Here is a 16,823-nt window from a genome sequence, read left to right on the forward strand (position 1 = left end):
GAGAACTCCTATCGCATAATAAAACAGGTAGTTGGGCGTACACACGTACACTAAAGGATTGAAATTGCATGTATATCAGCTATGATTAGACACACCCTTGCGTACCATTGATAATTGTCTTTTTGATAGTAGATCGGATGAGGCCTTTTTGTCTTGATTTGTATTGTATAGTTACATTTTTGCGTGGACGAAATGGGAAACATCAAATTTGGAAGGGTAGGACCAAATCATGCAAAAACCATCTGCTTAAAACTCTATCTTGCGGGGCTGCTTAATAACACTTGGGGAAATAATGTGATGAACGATTAGGTTATCACGAAAAAAAACAAGCATTGTTATTGAAACACACACATACCCAAAGCAGTCCCTATTCATGTGCCCTTTTAATGATCCATAAATGTCTGTTTGCATAATGATGTGTAAACAATTGGTACCTATTTTTTTTTTGTATCTATTGTTTGTTTATACGGTCCACAGAAAAAGTAATACCATATATGCAAATATTATAAAGTTACATTTTCGGTTATATCAGAAAAAAGATTAGCCTAATGTACCTTTTTTTAAATCTTTATAAATATTACATAACTTGATATATGCGATGTAGCGAAAGCTCAATTTTTTATTACACTAGTAATGCAAATAAAGAAAAGAATGGAACATTTTAGAAACCCCTTTTCTTTTACCGAGGCTAGATAAACCTATCAATAACAGCCTAGCTAGATATTGTTTGAATGATGATGGTTACACCGGAAGTGTGTGTGCGTGATATCAAACAATTGTGTTCAACACTTCTTGCAGATTGCATGAACTTTTTTTTTTTTCGTCAATACAAAATAATATTGTTACCATAGTGCAAACGGATTTGGTTAATTGTGCGACCTTTTTTTTTTTTTTTCACAAAGCATTTAAAAAAATAGTAAGCATCAAAAGACAAACATCTGCTTAATGCGTGTTTTCCATCTGTGCAGTTTGACAAAATGTCGAAAAGGTTCGTTTAATCATACCAAATGAGACTATTTAATATGGCCAGTCTCATGATAGGTTTCACACTTTTTATTTATGTTAACCGTATTGGTTCTAGCTATAAACCTGTTTATGGATGAAAGAAGATAAACAAGACCAATATATTTCTCCCATTTATCTAATTCAGTTACGACCCGATCCTTTGGGTCAGTGTACCATCAAGCTGAGCTGGGATCCAGCCCACATGTGGGAAAAGGCTGGCTATGATGGCTTTTGTGAGTTTTTTTTTCTTTTTTTTAGGTTTGAATTGAATTGATGGGGTTGAGCAGGTGTTTCTAAATTTTAGTATATTCGCACCTTTAAAACTTATCGTATGATGGAAATTCTTTTTCGGATCCACATCTGTTCTTTTTTTCTCATCATGACGATACATCATTAGTGGTAATTATTTTAATATAACTAATCAGTGATCTCTTTGCCACGTACATTAGATATGTATACCTCAAAAGTATTAGAACCTATTTTATCCATCTATCATCAGTTGTAATCATGAATTACCGAGATATAGGGAGGTGTAATTTAAATGATTACCCTACTGATTTGATGACCAAAGAGAATAATCGGGTTTGCGTAATAACCAAAAGAAAAGAATGAAAATTTCTTGATGTACACTTCAATTAGATTCTTATTGTTTGCGTTTGTCAATAAATTGAATTAGACGGCCCCAGCATAAGAGAAAAAGCTAAATCGTTTTTTTTTCTCTCTCTTTTGATTAACTCAGACATTCTTTAAGTCTGGACCGAATCAGCAGTTAATTTTCAACGTCACGAGCCAAATTATCAAAGAGCCATGTAGCAAGATCAATTATATTGACAGCAAAAAGGACACGACCCCCATTTTTATTTAAATAAGGATTAGTCTTGTAGTATAATAGTAGCATCCATTGTGCCATATAATAAATGAGTCATGTGTTGTGCCAAGATCACATCTCAAGATGGCAAGCCCCTTGAAAAAAAAAGTTTTTTTTGTAAATGCGCGCATGAAGCGGTTCCACGCACATGCTTTGCCAGGGTCATATTCACAATTTCTTCTCACAACAATGGCTTCGCTTTTTTTTTTATGTCAAATAGTGGGGTAGTTGCATTAGATAGATAGACAAAAAATATCCATGATAATCGAAAAAAGAAAGTTAGATAAACTATTAAACAATTAAGTCTAGTAGGGAAAAAAACAGGGACCTTCTTTTTAATCAATGCAAAGTTTATCAGAGTGCAGAAAACCCAACCTCTCAACCAATGCAGATCCTGTGTGTAACAAGTGGGATTTTTATATACCATGTATACAACCTTTTTAAATTGTAAATTCGTGGCTTCAAAATTTGATGTCGTGCAAAAAAATGTTTTTGTCCAACAATCATGTCAGTAAATTCAGCAATGAAGTTATAATTACAGGATGTGGGCTTACTTGGCGCAATGTATTTTATTTTGATATACGCAAACATATCATAAATTTACGCCTAAAAGATGGAATAAATTTTAAACGAATACAGGTACCTCGTCTAACACTTAAAGTGATATAGTCGCAGCAGTAGCATAGATCAGTGAAATTTGCCTAAACATTTACGTATACATTAAATCAACGTTTATTCAGTAGATAATTCTCTCTTGTCAGCTATTTTTTATCTTCAACTCAGACACTAGTAAAGGTAATACAGGGAATCTTTATTTACTTCCTTCTATGACAACGTTTATCTCTTTTAGTAAACCAGAGAAAGAAACCGATTGTTTGAAGAAGCAGTTTAATTTGCCTTACAAGAACAACATATACTAAAGTTTTTGCTCATAACTAGTTTGCATCATGCTGCTTTGGTTACCCTAACTGATATGCATAGCACGGAAGTTGGCTTTCTCAGGTCACCAACCTTAATAAATCAACTTTGAGAATCATTGGAACAACCTCTTTATGCCAATCTGTCACAAGTCATTAAATCATTGCATACAACAAGCTGACGATTTGTTTCATAAAGTTCTTGAAAATATTTATTTATGGCTCAAAGTTATTGCCTTACGACGAGCAGCTTGTTTTTCATAACAGTGATGAGATTATGGTAGAGATTTACTAAAGTATACATAAAAAAACTCAATTGTTACGTTTCCAAAAATAAATAATAAGTGGAACAAAAAACGGACTCGAATATACGTTTAGACTTCACAGTTTCTCCTTGAGGCGCTTACTAGAAAATTTGGCAGGATGAGAAACAAACGCCATAAAAATGCAAATGTATATATGCCATCAATCGGGCACCACTTATCATGGTTATGGATCAACTGACATTCCATTGTCGGACAGAAACATTGTTTGCGCGACATCAAATTCTGAAGCCACGACTTTTACTTTTCAAATTGGCTATATATAATTGCATTTTACCCAGAAATTACAAATACAGTTCCACAAGATCTTCTTTGCAGGATTAGATCCGGTAATGATTATCCAGTGGCACAAAGTTAAAATCTTATTATACATGTGGAACTTTTTTTTTATTTTTACAAGATTGATTGTTAAGAAAAGTAATGATAAGGGTGGGTGGGGGATTTACATAGTTTCATTATCATTATTTCTGGTTTTACTCTGCTTCAAGAGGAACTACTTGTTCACCAGAATACTCATAGTTATAGTCACCCTTGGTAAAAGGCATTTTCCAGCCCGACTCACTTCCATTAACCATTAACCAAAGACGCAACAGATGACGGGTTTGACCTGGAATATCCACATAGGCAGTACGGGCGTGAATAATAGAATAATTGTTGACAAATTGCATATCACCCGTTTGGAGTTTCATATTGAGTGCCTCACGTTCACACAAAGCTTGGATGTAACGCATGGCTTCGAATCTCTCTTCGCCCACTGTAATTTCGGGAAATCGTGTCATCGTTTCAAAGAAATGAGGACCCCAGAAAGTAAATAACCGTTCATCATAATATACCAAAGGAGATGCCTTTAAATATGGAACATCATTAGGACCATGCTCACCCTTTCTATCCCAATACCAAGACTCCTTCATCAATTCAACAATATCAGGTCGAAGCTCACGAAGACGGTTGTAAAGCGTATGTGAAGAGATTACAGCACTTAAACCTCCTTCCTGTCCCTCGTTTAAACAGAGCAAGGCAACAATATCAGTACCATCTACATGAAAAGGCTGAGCTTTGCGAGTGGCATAGATCCGAGTAGTAGGATCATCGACAGAGTAAACTACTTTGGTGGTGGATCCTTCGGTTAAGTCCTTGACGTGTCCCAAAACATGTCCTTTACCATTCTGTGGTTTACGCGCTCCGATATAAGATCCAATACCCATAAAGATTGCAGCTTGTTCAGTACGTTCGTAGTTTTCAATAGGGAACCCACGAAATAATCCAAAACCTAAACCATGAAAGAGATTATCGCGTTCTTTTAAAATAACAGTCTTGAAGCTTGTTAAAGGGAAATTGGATTGAGAGATTTCACCCAGAGGAATATTGAGGGAAATGAAATGTTTAACGGCTTGATCAATGTCACCAATATCCTCAGCAGTAAGATGGTAAATCCAGCTTTCAGTATTGGCCTCTAATTCTTTACCATCCCATGCAGAAGGACCCGTAATACGATCAGGAAACTCAGTAGCTGTCGTTTGGTTGTCTGTCGCCGTATCGAAACCACGCCAGTTTTTGGTTTGATCAATTGGTTGTTGAGTAGCAGCTGTAGACATTATGATATGTAGATAGTATGTTGAAAGAAAGAAGTGGTTTTTGCAATATCAAGCGTGGGTTTTTATATGATTCGTGAATGGTGGGCGCAATAATTAGATTGCGTGATATAAATATTGCAACATATTCACCAAAGATTATACAATGGCGTAATAATAAGTGTATGTAGCCGCGGGTTGCTTACCTACATTCACACGGCCGGATCGGATATTTTTTTTATAAGAGAATAATGTGATCCTTTATCTTTTTTTCTCTTTGATTCACTACCAGTTCAAAGTTTAAATATCCCGTTTATTCATGTCTGTTATTATAGGAAATCGTAACCCGTAGCAGATATCTTTGCATTGCTGACGATAACGTGTAACCCAAAGTCTTGAAATACCGAAACGTTATCTATTTACTGCTATCAAGAGAAAGCCCTGAAAGGATTAAAATGTCGAAGAATACTTAATTCAAGAAAAGGCAATGAAAATCCTTAAAACTCGATAATTAAGAAACCGTCGCATTATTATTTTAAACAAGCGCCTCACTGTAGTTTAATCTGAGAACTATATACACACACACACACAGAAATGTGTGTATAACAAAAATGTAATGAATAACCCTACATGTGCGTTTTTGTGAGTGCTTTTTCTCTCTCTCTCTTCACAACAGACTACTGAAGAGTCCCAATGTTTTTGTTGTCTTCAACGTCATCAAAAAAAAAAAAAGAAGGGGTGGTTTAAAATTGGTTTTTGCCCCGGGTTTTCTTATGGGTGGGATAAAATACCCTCATTTTTCTCCCTTGATTTCTCCGTATAAGAGGAAGAAAGAAAGAGAGAAGAAAGATACGATACGATTTATTTGTTGTTGCAGTTACAAGGAAGAAACCTACATTCTTAAAACGTGCTGTGTTTATTAAAAAAAGAACATGGCACTTTTTAGCATAGGACAAGTGTAACATTTTCCTGTCATCTCTATTGGATAGCACGTGTAGTATAATCAAATGATTCAGTGCTTTTTGTATGGGGGTGATTCTAAGTCTATTCTTGCAACAGAGCAAAAAAAGGTTAAGCGGGTTCTGGACCTTTTTGTTCCCCTCTGAAAGAGGATCGGGTACTTGTTAAGGGGATAGAGACAGTATATTTATTCAAGAGGACATGTTTTCTGTATAAAACTATTTACTTTTTTTTAACTTTTTTTCAGATCTTTTTTATTTTTTCCTTTCTTTTTTTATTATTATTCTACATTCATTATTATGGCACAACAACAAAACACCACTACAATCCCTACATTTGTCAAGCAACTTTTATTGCTTGTATTACCTAAACAAAGTCAACAGCAACAACAAAATGCTACAACAGCTACTGCTGTAAGCACAAGTCCATTTGAAAAGATGTATTTTTCGTTTCCAGCACTTGAAGAAGATGTTATTGACACTTCTTGTGCTCAGCATCACCATCAGCATAACAGACACGAAAGAAATAATAACAAATCAAATAACGGCATCATTTGTTGAATCCACTGCACTTTCTAATATTTCTTGTATATCCTTTCACTCACTCTCTCTCTTTTCTTGTACAGCACTTTTTATTTATTTCACTTAATTCTCTTTTTCTTCCCTTCCCCCCTTCCTTCTCATATACACACACACACACACACTAGCATATCCCCCCTCCATATTGATAATACCATTACACACAACTACATTAATAAATAATGCATTGAGTTGTTTGTTGCACTTTATATTTTATAAACGCCGCTTATCCAACTTTTTTTATAATTTTCGGCATTCATGACCAAAAGGGCTTTCTTTTATTTTTTTTATCTCTCTTAAAAAAGTTAATATGGCCAAGCAAGTTATTCTTATCACCGGCTGCTCAAAGGGTGGCATTGGTACAGTAGCATAAATTTCTCTGTTTATCTTTTAAGAAAATGTAGCTAAATTTTAGTCTCATTAGGTTATGCACTTGCAAAGACATTTGCTCAACAGGGTAACCATGTCATTGCAACAACACGTAATATTGATGCTTTAGAGGGTTTAGAAGGTACATAAACAACAGTATGCAATATGAATCAATTTTTTTTTGTTAATATTGCCCTTAGCATACGGCTGTGAGAAAGAGGCTTTGGATATCAATAGTCAGGAATCGATCAATGCAGTCACCCAGGTAACACCTTCTTTCTCATCATGTATCCATGACTCATACTTTTTAATAGAAAATCATTGATTCAGTTGGTCAAATCGGTAAAAAAAGTTTAAAATTTTATTATACAAGGGCAAGTGAACTAAAATTATGTGTTAGATGTTTTAATCAATAATGCGGGAGCTCCGTAAGATTATATTTAACTATCTCATGTGTGTCTGTATTTACATCCTTAAATAATAGTGCTGTTGGCGCCTTGTTAGATATCGATTTAGACACTGCTCAACAGTGCTATAACACCAATGTCTTTGGTACACTCAAGCTCATCAGAGCTGTTGCTCCCCACATGGCAAAGAAAGGAAAAGGAAAGATTGTAAATGTTGGTTCGGTTGTGGGTTATTCAAGTACACCTTGGGCAGGTATGAAATATACATCTCTTTATTTTATTACGCCTCGAATTTTCTAAAAAACTAGTGTTTTAGGTATTTATGCTTCATCTAAAGCCGCTGTTCATTCCATGTCCGACACATTACGTCTTGAATTAAAACCATTTGGTATTGAAGTTGTAGTTGTAGCCCCAGGTAACTAGATCATTATTCAATAATTTAACACATTCACCAACATATCCCCTCCCACAGGTGCTATTACTTCCAATTTTGGTAATGCTGGTGCTAAATTAGTTACTGTCCCTGAAGGTATATTATTATAGTTATTTCTTCCCCCTTTCGCTTATTGACCATACACTATGTAGATTCCTTGTACATTTCTGTAGCCAAGTTTATTATTGCTCGTGCTACGTTATCCCAAGGTATATTTATATCCTATGTCTTATAGCAATAATGACTAATGAATAGAATAGGTCCTGGGTCTACACCAAACGAAGTATTTGCCACGCATGTCGTCAAGAGAGTCCTTCAACCTGTTTCCCCTCGTTACATTACTTTTGGTGCTACCTCTTGGATATTCCTCTTCTTGTATTATCTTCCCTTTTTTGTAAAGGATTTCATCTTTTACAAAAAGTTTGGTTTGAATTTGGTCAAGACAAACAAAAAACAAGATTAAAGGGTTTCTTTCTCTACTTTTTTTTTTGTCGGTGTGCATAATTTAGACGCATTGAAAATAGTGTCATATAGTTATTAGTTGCAGCAAAAAGTTGTATAAATAATATTTATCCCAAGCCATTTTCCTTGAATTCTTAAAAAAACCCTCAAAATATGGAGTCAACTATAAATAACCGAATGCCTTTTATTTAATTTTTTTTATTGGTAACTATTACGTACACACATCTTGGAACGAATGAAATGAACTCATTTAAAGCACAATATACTATTGTGTTTTACCATTAATGGACTTGTAAATGGATAGTGCCTGAGAATTAAATAGGTGAGTAACCAAAACTTATTTCATCTTATCATTTCTCCTCAAAATCCGCCCCTTACCTGAGTTACAAGTGATGCTGCATCATTTGCTGTCGCCGGTACTATTAATGTGGTACTTTCCTTTGCCATCTGACCAAAGGCGTTCACGTACTTTTCTGCAATAGACATCGAAACTGCATCTGAACCTTTATCTTTGCCAATTGCTTTAGCGATCGTCTCAAGACCCTTTGCAGATGCTTCAGCACGCAATAAAATGGCTTGTGCTTCTCCATTGGCTTGGTTAATATTTTCCGCTTTTTGGCCTTCTGAAGCCAAGATCTTGGATTGCTTCTGTCCTTCAGCTACATTGATCGCTGCCTGTCTAGCACCTATACATGGATTTTAAGTTTTATTTTAGGAACTTTTTTTTCTTAATCATTTACTGTCCCTTACCTTCTGATTCCAAGATTTGAGCTCTTTTGGTTCTTTCTGCTGATACCTGTTGATGCATGGACTCTACAACCTTGAGTGGAGGATGAATATCACCTAAATTTATTGTTTAGTCCGCTGTGATATCTAAAAAATGATTCATAACTTACGAATTTCATATCGAAGACACTTTATTCCCCATTCCAAAGCGGCTGAGTTAATAGCATTCACAATATTCGTATTAAGATAAGCTCTCTCCGCGAGGGTGCGATCCAATGTGAGCTGACCGATTTCTGCTCTCATCGTTGTTTGAGCTAATTGGCTAATTGCAAAAGCAGCGTCTTCTACACCATAAGAGGCCTAAATGTGTATATAGTTAAATATTATTTAGCTTGTTTATCACCGAACTCTATCTGTACTCACCTTGAAGGGATCAATTACTTTAAAGTACAATACACCATCCAATTCCAGAGTTACGTTATCTGTTTAATATAAGAATCAACCCCTTCTTTTTATCCTTTTCTTCTCATAAATACCTTGAGTAATGGCACTTTGACTGGGTACAGACACAGCTACTTCCTTTAATGTCTTCACATACTTGACGCTGTCCAAGATGGGTACCAAAAAATTGAGCCCAGGTTCAAGGATACGATCGAACCGACCCATTCTTTCGACAACCCAAGCCTCTTGTTGAGGGACAAAATTGGCGATCTTGTAGAAAAAAAGAGAGGGGGGTCTTAGAGTCAAGTAAGTATGTCATTGTTTTTAGTTTAAGCTTACAGTATTAAATGGGAGAGAGGGTTTTCTGGGTAATTCCTCCTGATGGTTATTCCAACTGCTCATACTGCGCATACCCAACTAAATAATAAGAGGAGTTGTCAGTGAAAGAACTAATGATGTACGGATTATTACTTTTACCTTGACGGGTGTTGACAAGTGATTGAAGCCTCTGGTCGTCAACAATCTAGTCGTGTTTCTGTAAATTAATGTCTTGTTCATTGTTGTTATTCAGTCTCTAAAAAGATGATTGATGTTCCCTTAGTTTCTCTGAGCCTTTTTATATATTTGCAATTTGGTTGATAAATTCCAATTTCTTCCGTTTAGACTCATAAATTCGAGTAGTCAAATTTTGAGTCATCCCGTTATCCCTTCGCCACAGAAAGAAAGATTTGCGTATGTTACACAAAATGACTCAATCCCCCTCCCCCTCTTCCCCTTTTATTTTATTTATGCACATTGATTCATAAATATAAACAAGTGACATATTAAAATGGCGTGTCATCCATTTTTATATTTTAAAAAAGTTACAACACAAAAAAAAAAAGATTAAAACAATTTTACACAGTTTATGCTTCATGGATACACCAAGTGTATCACAGTATTCTATTCTTCCGTTTTCTAATTAAATCAATATCTGTTTGTTGTTATTGCTATAATGCTACATTTTATTGTGTGGCATGTGTGACCCATGCATTTTTTTTGTTTTTGGACCGAGAAAGAGAGTAACATTATGTTTTCGCCACTATTTCTAATTATTGACAGTACACCAATCAAAAAGTACATTCATGTTCACTTTGATAGCATTACAAATCAAAGGTTTTGGCCTGGCTTTCATAAAAAGATGAATAATATAGAAAGTCTACAAACCTTTTTTTCTTTCTTTCTTCTATTGGTGTTCTTGACAGCCATTTGCTTGTAGATCGATTTCTCATGAATGAGTTGTAGACTTAGAGTCGCCATTTTAAAAAAAAAAGGGGTTAGATATTCCCAGAAACAACTGCACAAGAATAATTTGTGAACAGAAAAACAAAAAGTTATTAATAAATCATAACAACAATCAGTTTTGTACCATAGACGTGTTTTACTGAAAACACGTCTGCATCTGATATATATAGTTAAAAAGAACCCTACATATAAATTGGTACGTGTCCAATGTTTGTTATCCTCGTTTTTTTTCAAAAACAAACAGAATAGTAAAGGGATGAAGGTTCTCTTGACAAAAGCATCTCAGCGGAACCAAAGATTCCGAATGATGGTTACACTACCAATGATCAGGGGGGAAAGATCCGAAAAAGTGAGCAAGTTTAGGCGTAACTGTCGATTGAAAGCATCGATGACGAAAAAAGTATGATGTTGAAACATGACATATGTATACTATAATAAGGGAGGTAAAATACAAAATAAAAAAAAGAGTGCGAGCGGGTGCAAAAAAATAAATAATGTAAATAATAACATCTCTTTTAAGTGAATGTTGTTAAATTACGTTTTTAGAACTTTGTCACACCCGGTAATAACATACATAAGTCTCATAATTTAATCGTTTGTGTTTCTTGCTTTCTTTTCTTTTTCTTATACAACATTTCATAGAAAATATACTCTCTCCTTGCTCTAATATTTTTTTTTAAAACTCATTTTATACCCAACAAAAAAATACTCTACATTTTTACAAACTTTCTATCCTTAATAACAAAACATGGGAGCCAACTTGAGTTCCGAAGAAAAGTCCACAAGATCTAGCAGAAGTATCTTGGGAAAAAAACTATCCTCCTCATCCATATCATCACAAGCAAAATCATTATCCATCATACAACATAGCAATGAACTCATCAACAATAATTACACTGCTCCATCACCATTAGCCTCCGTCTCAGAAAAGAGAAAAGGCAAATTGCCTGAAGCATTAAACCACCTTGATACCTTAGCACCAATAAACAATAGTACAGTCAAAAGATTGAAATCACAACGCGTAAAACGAACTAGCACTAGTCAGCCACATTATCGAGAAAGAATCAGTTCCAGTTTTTCCGTGAGCGGATTTAGCAGTAATCATGATGCATTTCAATTCTCCTCTGTTGCAGATTCTGTCATCACAGACATGTCGCGCTTTTCTTTCAATTCATTTATGGATCATAAGTTGGGAGAAGATAACGATTACATTATGTCGGTGCCAGATTTTGAATACCCTTCGCGCATAGACACAAACTCACCAGATACAGACAATGTGTCTACTGTCCAAGAAATTTTGGATTTATTAACTCAAAATCCCGGATTTACATATGATATTCTGACTAATATATTCGCCTCTCCTCGTATTCGCAATAACCCTGAACTTCAACGTGAAGCATTTAAAGCCGCTGAAGTGTGGAGTGCAAGACCTGATGATGTTTCTGCTAAAATCTGTGTAGCTCGCTGCAAGTTATGTGGTTGGGGAACTACCAAGAACTCCAGACAAGGCTTCAAAGAATTACAACAATTGGCCGAAAAAAACAACTGGGAAGCTTATTACTACCTCGCGCAATGTTGCTATAACGGTGTGGAACAAGTCATCTCCTCAAACGCTTCTGTCACCATTCAACCCATTGATCAGAAGTTGGCTTGTTCCTGGTATAAAAAAATCATTGATACTCATTGTGATATTCAAAGCGACCGTATTGATCAAATCATTGCTCAAGCAAAACTACTCATTGCTGTCACCAACTTCACAACGGATCAAATTACGTGTGAGAATCGTGATGAAAATATCGGTTACATTAAAGATAGTGCAACCTTAGGAAATAGGTAAACAATAACAGACCATTTTATTTTTTTCGAGTTACCAACACACATAATTCCATATATAGAAAATCTGAATTTTTAATGGCCTTGTTGCTTCGTACAAAACAGACCACCGATTCAATCAGTGCCAAAGAATATTATATTCGTAGTGCAAATAAGAATTTCGCTCCATCTCAAATCGAATTAGGTCTCTTGTTATTGCCAGAACAACCGTTAGAGGGTGTTTCATGGCTAAATAAAGCTGCAGCTTTGGTAAGACAATACTTACAATCATCTGACTTTATTCCCGACTGACTTTTAAATAATTTATAGGGTGATCCAAGAGCTTATCATCATCTTGGTAACATTTATGAATTTGGTAACCATGTTCATGTCAATATCGATCTAGCTTATGCCAATTATCAAATTGCTGCTGATAATTTCAATGACAGCGCATCTCAATTTAGACTTGGCATTCATTATTCTGCCGGTACTTTAGGTTTAGATCGCGATGAAGCCAAAGCCTTTTCTTATCTCTCTAATGCCGCTTCCCAGCAACATGCTGAATCTCAATACATCCTTGGTATTATGCACCGTGATGGCAAAATTCCCGGTGTTCGTGATTCTGCCCAAAACAAGAAAGAAGCTCTCCGTTTATTCCGTCAAGCATCCTCTCAATCATTTCACCCAGCTATTATTGAAACTGCTCTTTGTTATGAACGTGGTATCGGCGCAGCTATTAATCATGCGACAGCAACCCAGTATTATGAGATTGCAATTTCAATACCCGGCAAGTACCTGTCAGCCGCTCAGCTCACTTTTGCCATCTTTTTACACAAGAATGGAAAGTACAAAACTGCTTTGGATCTATATTCTTTAGCCGCTGGCGTCATTCATTCTGATCTCAATACGCATCCAGCTCCCAAAGACATTGAATGTACTGCAAAACTTATGATTGCTCTCTTTTATTTGGATGAAAAGGATACAACTACTCCTTATAGACCCAAAGAAGCATTTGACATGTTGATTAATCTTACCAAAAATTCTACTCAAAGTGGTGAGGTGCATTATTGGATTGCTGTCTGTTACGAAGAAGGTGTATCTACGGTTGTGAAACCCAATCTTTCAAAATCTTTTGAACATTACATGATCTCTGCCAAATTAAACTACAGTGACTCTCAATTCCAGGTGGGACATATGCTTTGTAAAGGTCTTGGTGTCCAAGAGGATCGTTTAGCTGCATTTGATTGGTTACATGCCGCATCGAAACAAAATCATGCTAGTGCACTCTATTATGTCGGTATCTATTATTACAATGGCAGCGGCACTATTGCTCGTAATCTGGACCTTGCTCGTGATTACTTTAGACGTGCTGCTGAATTGGGTAACACTGAATCCATCATTTCATATGCTCAAATTTGCTACGGAAAAGTCAAGGAGAATAATTTACCAGCTTCAGAAATTGAAAGATTTTTACAAGAATCCATTCGATGGTACAAAAAGGCTGCTCAATTAAATCATCCTACCGGTTTACGTGAATTAGGTCGCATATACGGTTCAAAAAAAGATTATAAAACTTCATCAGAATATTACGAAAGAGCAGCTAAATTGAACGATGCCTTATCAACAGTGATTCTTGGTGGATATTATGAGAATGGACATGGAGTCAAGATGAACAAAGAAACCGCTGCAAGCCATTATGAAAAAGCTATTGAACTTGGTCAACCTACTGCACTTTTTGCCATTGCCGAACTTTATGACAAATTGAAGTCCTTTGACAAGGCATACACCTACTATGAGCGTGTCACTACCGACCCAAGAATCTCTAAAAACTTGAAATCGAGTAAAATTTCGCACCTCAAGCTAGCTTTATATAGCCTTAATTATGATTCCTTCACACTCCTTAACAAAGCATCAACTTCAAACAATAATTCAAATGATTCCACCACCATTCAAGAATCGTTATTTAAAGCAAATATACATTCCTTACCAACAACTGAGGCTTTCCTGCTTTTAAAATCTCTTGCAGAAAACGAAAAATTCACTGATGCTTACTTTTGGATTGGTAAGTTAGAATTAAAGCGAGGTTATATAAAACCTTATATTAACTATATTTTTTTGTTTTTTTTTTTTAGCTCAATGTTATCAAGATGGCAACGGTGTATCCCAAAATTCCCAGGCCGTTTTACATTGGTTAGAAAAATCTTTAAAAGAAGGTAACGACATGAATGCTGCCATGGAGCTTGCTTCTATCTATCAAAATGGCCTTTACGGTGTCAAAAAAAATATCCCTTATGCATATCAATTATATCAAAGCTGTGGTGAAAGAAACATTGTTGTCGGCCAACATAAATTAGGTGAGTATCACTAAAATACCCTTTCTTCTTCTTCCACACCCACACACCCACAAACGCACGCACACCCACACACATTGTCTTATACATGTATTATATCACATACGACATATAACCTGAACTCCTCTCCTCATATACCACATTATATCTATGCTTTTATTTGTACCCTATATATTATACTTATTTACTAAAAATATTTTTTTTTCTATTTCTCTATTTTGTTTTTCCCTATCGCCTTCCAATAAATTATTTATTTTATTACACATTAAAAAATTCCTATCCTCTTTAAGGCGTTATATTTTGGCGTGGACTTGAAATGATTCCAATCAATCTGGGGATGGCTGTCATCTGGTTTACAAGATCTGCTCGCCAAGGTTATGCTCCAAGTCATTGGGCTCTAGGACAAATTGCTCTTGAAAATGGTGACTTACATATAGCTATTGCATGGTGGGAAACCGCCATGAAATTAAATCCTGTTGTACCACACATGGATCACCATCTTTTGACGACAACCGGTGATTCAGAAGCACTGATCAAACTGGGAAAAATCATTCAACAACAACAAGATTTTGATGATGGCTCCGTTACAATATACTCAGGTTCCACTCACAGCTCAATCCGGGATGAAGTTGAATCGCTATCAAGAGTCCAACAAGAAAACCATGGCTTGGCTGTTCAATGCTTTGGTCAGGCGGCATTGATGGGTAACGTGGAAGGCATGTATTTAACAGCTCAAGCTTGGCACAAAGACAAAGACTATCCTGTTGCTTTAGAAAACTATGAGAAAGCCGCAGCTCAGGGACACATTCCTTCCCGTATTATGTGTGCCACGTATCAGATTTATGGCTTGGGGGGTAAAGAAATTGACACTAAAGCAGGTTACGAGGTAAATCAAAGTTTATGTTACATGAACTATAACGTTTTAATACTTTTTGTTTGTATTAGGAATTACTTTCCTGTTCTAAAAGTGATACGGATGCATATATCCATCTTGGTAGATGTTGTGAACGTGGATTAGGAACTAATCTAAATTTACCTCAAGCTCTTGAATGGTATTATCTTTCTATCAAAACAACAAATAGTTCGGAATCTATGTTCCGCGTAGGACAAATTAATGCTCAACAAAACGATGAATCCGAATCTGTTTATTGGTATCAACAAGCCATTACGAAAGATGACCACCCTCGTGCTCACTTTAGAATCGCTTTCTATTACGTTCAAGGAATTTTAAAGGACAATGAATACGTCTTACAACCCGATTTGTCCATCGCTGTACATCATTTCAGATCAGCTGCTAAGCAAAACGATCAAGATGCCATGTATGAATTAGGTCAATTACTTTTGACTATTCGAGATGAAACTTGCGCCGTGTTTTCATTAGATTTACAGGAGGAAGGACTCCATTGGTTAGAAATTGCCGCAGATAAAGGGTCCAGAGATGCTCAGCGTGAGCTTGGAAATCTTTATCATTCTGGTCGTGAAGGCGATGAAGATGTCATTTACAATATTGGTCAAGATTTTGAAAAAGCTTACGATTACTTTAGTTTCGCTGCACATTTAGGCGATAAAACTTCTGCATTGTTTTTAGGTACTTATTATGAGCATGGTATTTGCGTCCCCCCAAATATTGATCTTGCGCAAACGTGGTACACTGTGGCTGTGGAACTTGCACAAGAAGCTTCTGATCAATTACCCCTTTCTCACCCTTCAGGTTGGTGGCCCGCTCAGCTTTGTTTGGCCCGTGTCTTGCATCAAAATACTGAGACCCAATTCGAAGCATATGCCTTATTTCACACAGTTTTTTATTCCCATGAACCAGAACAGCACATTTCTTATCTCGAAATGATGCTTGCACAGTATGAACTTTATGGACTAGGCGGTGTAAATATACAAGAAGAAAAGGCAGTTTTGAAACTCCTTCATTTAGCTGAACAAGGTTATACCAAGGCATTCCTTCAAGTAGCCCAATGTTATGAAAATGGTGTTGGTGTCGAGCAAAATTTAGAAAAAGCCTTAGAATGGTATGTTGCTTTGGTTCACAATCCTGTTATCGATCAAGACAATTTAGATGAAGACGATTTGGAGCAACTATCTCAAGCATACTTTAGCCTGGCTGAATATTATCGACTTGGAAAAGTAGTCGCTATTGACCAAGAAAAATCACAGACATTATACCAAATTGCTGCTGAGCGTGGTAAGTTAGACCCACATCCCTGTCTATATTGACCAGCCTATAGCGCTTTATTAATATAGTATATCGTAGGTTCTAAAGAAGCCAGAATGTTTTTAGCTCATGTTGCACACCACAATGAATAA

The 16,823-nt window shown here is 36.0% G+C and overlaps 4 protein-coding genes across 4 annotated transcripts; 2 read left to right on the plus strand and 2 right to left on the minus strand.

Annotated features, from left to right (window-relative positions):
* Positions 1 to 3,391: 3,391 nt before the first annotated feature.
* On the minus strand, positions 3,392 to 4,780 carry EV154DRAFT_506792 (uncharacterized protein). Its single transcript, XM_051601328.1, has one exon. It carries the CDS (start codon positions 4,706 to 4,708, stop codon positions 3,587 to 3,589), a length of 1,122 nt encoding a protein of 373 aa, XP_051458299.1. The 5' UTR covers positions 4,709 to 4,780; the 3' UTR covers positions 3,392 to 3,586.
* Positions 4,781 to 6,532: 1,752 nt separating this feature from the next.
* On the plus strand, positions 6,533 to 8,222 carry EV154DRAFT_587456 (uncharacterized protein; the record flags this gene model as incomplete). The annotated part of the gene is made up of 10 exons (XM_051606807.1): positions 6,533 to 6,581; positions 6,647 to 6,733; positions 6,792 to 6,856; positions 6,906 to 6,933; positions 6,992 to 7,019; positions 7,076 to 7,251; positions 7,315 to 7,413; positions 7,471 to 7,527; positions 7,584 to 7,640; positions 7,692 to 8,222. 10 exons carry the CDS (start codon positions 6,533 to 6,535, stop codon positions 7,892 to 7,894), a joined length of 849 nt encoding a protein of 282 aa, XP_051458300.1. The 3' UTR covers positions 7,895 to 8,222.
* EV154DRAFT_506797 (uncharacterized protein) lies at positions 8,045 to 9,641 on the minus strand. The gene is made up of 7 exons (XM_051601329.1): positions 9,538 to 9,641; positions 9,400 to 9,477; positions 9,156 to 9,330; positions 9,043 to 9,101; positions 8,790 to 8,979; positions 8,644 to 8,736; positions 8,045 to 8,579 (listed from the first exon to the last, which is right to left on the minus strand). Exons 1-7 carry the CDS (start codon positions 9,616 to 9,618, stop codon positions 8,254 to 8,256), a joined length of 1,002 nt encoding a protein of 333 aa, XP_051458301.1. The 5' UTR covers positions 9,619 to 9,641; the 3' UTR covers positions 8,045 to 8,253.
* A 1,451-nt stretch (positions 9,642 to 11,092) lies between these two features.
* EV154DRAFT_480861 (uncharacterized protein) lies at positions 11,093 to 16,823 on the plus strand (the record flags this gene model as incomplete). Its single annotated transcript, XM_051598355.1, has 7 exons — positions 11,093 to 12,177; positions 12,240 to 12,426; positions 12,487 to 14,218; positions 14,289 to 14,510; positions 14,798 to 15,393; positions 15,453 to 16,701; positions 16,771 to 16,823. The coding sequence occupies 7 exons, from the start codon at positions 11,093 to 11,095 to the stop codon at positions 16,821 to 16,823; spliced, it is 5,124 nt and encodes a 1,707-aa protein (XP_051458302.1).

This window comes from Mucor mucedo (genome assembly GCF_025094135.1).
Source record: "Mucor mucedo strain NRRL 3635 chromosome Unknown EV154scaffold_39, whole genome shotgun sequence".
NCBI lineage: Eukaryota > Fungi > Mucoromycota > Mucoromycetes > Mucorales > Mucoraceae > Mucor > Mucor mucedo.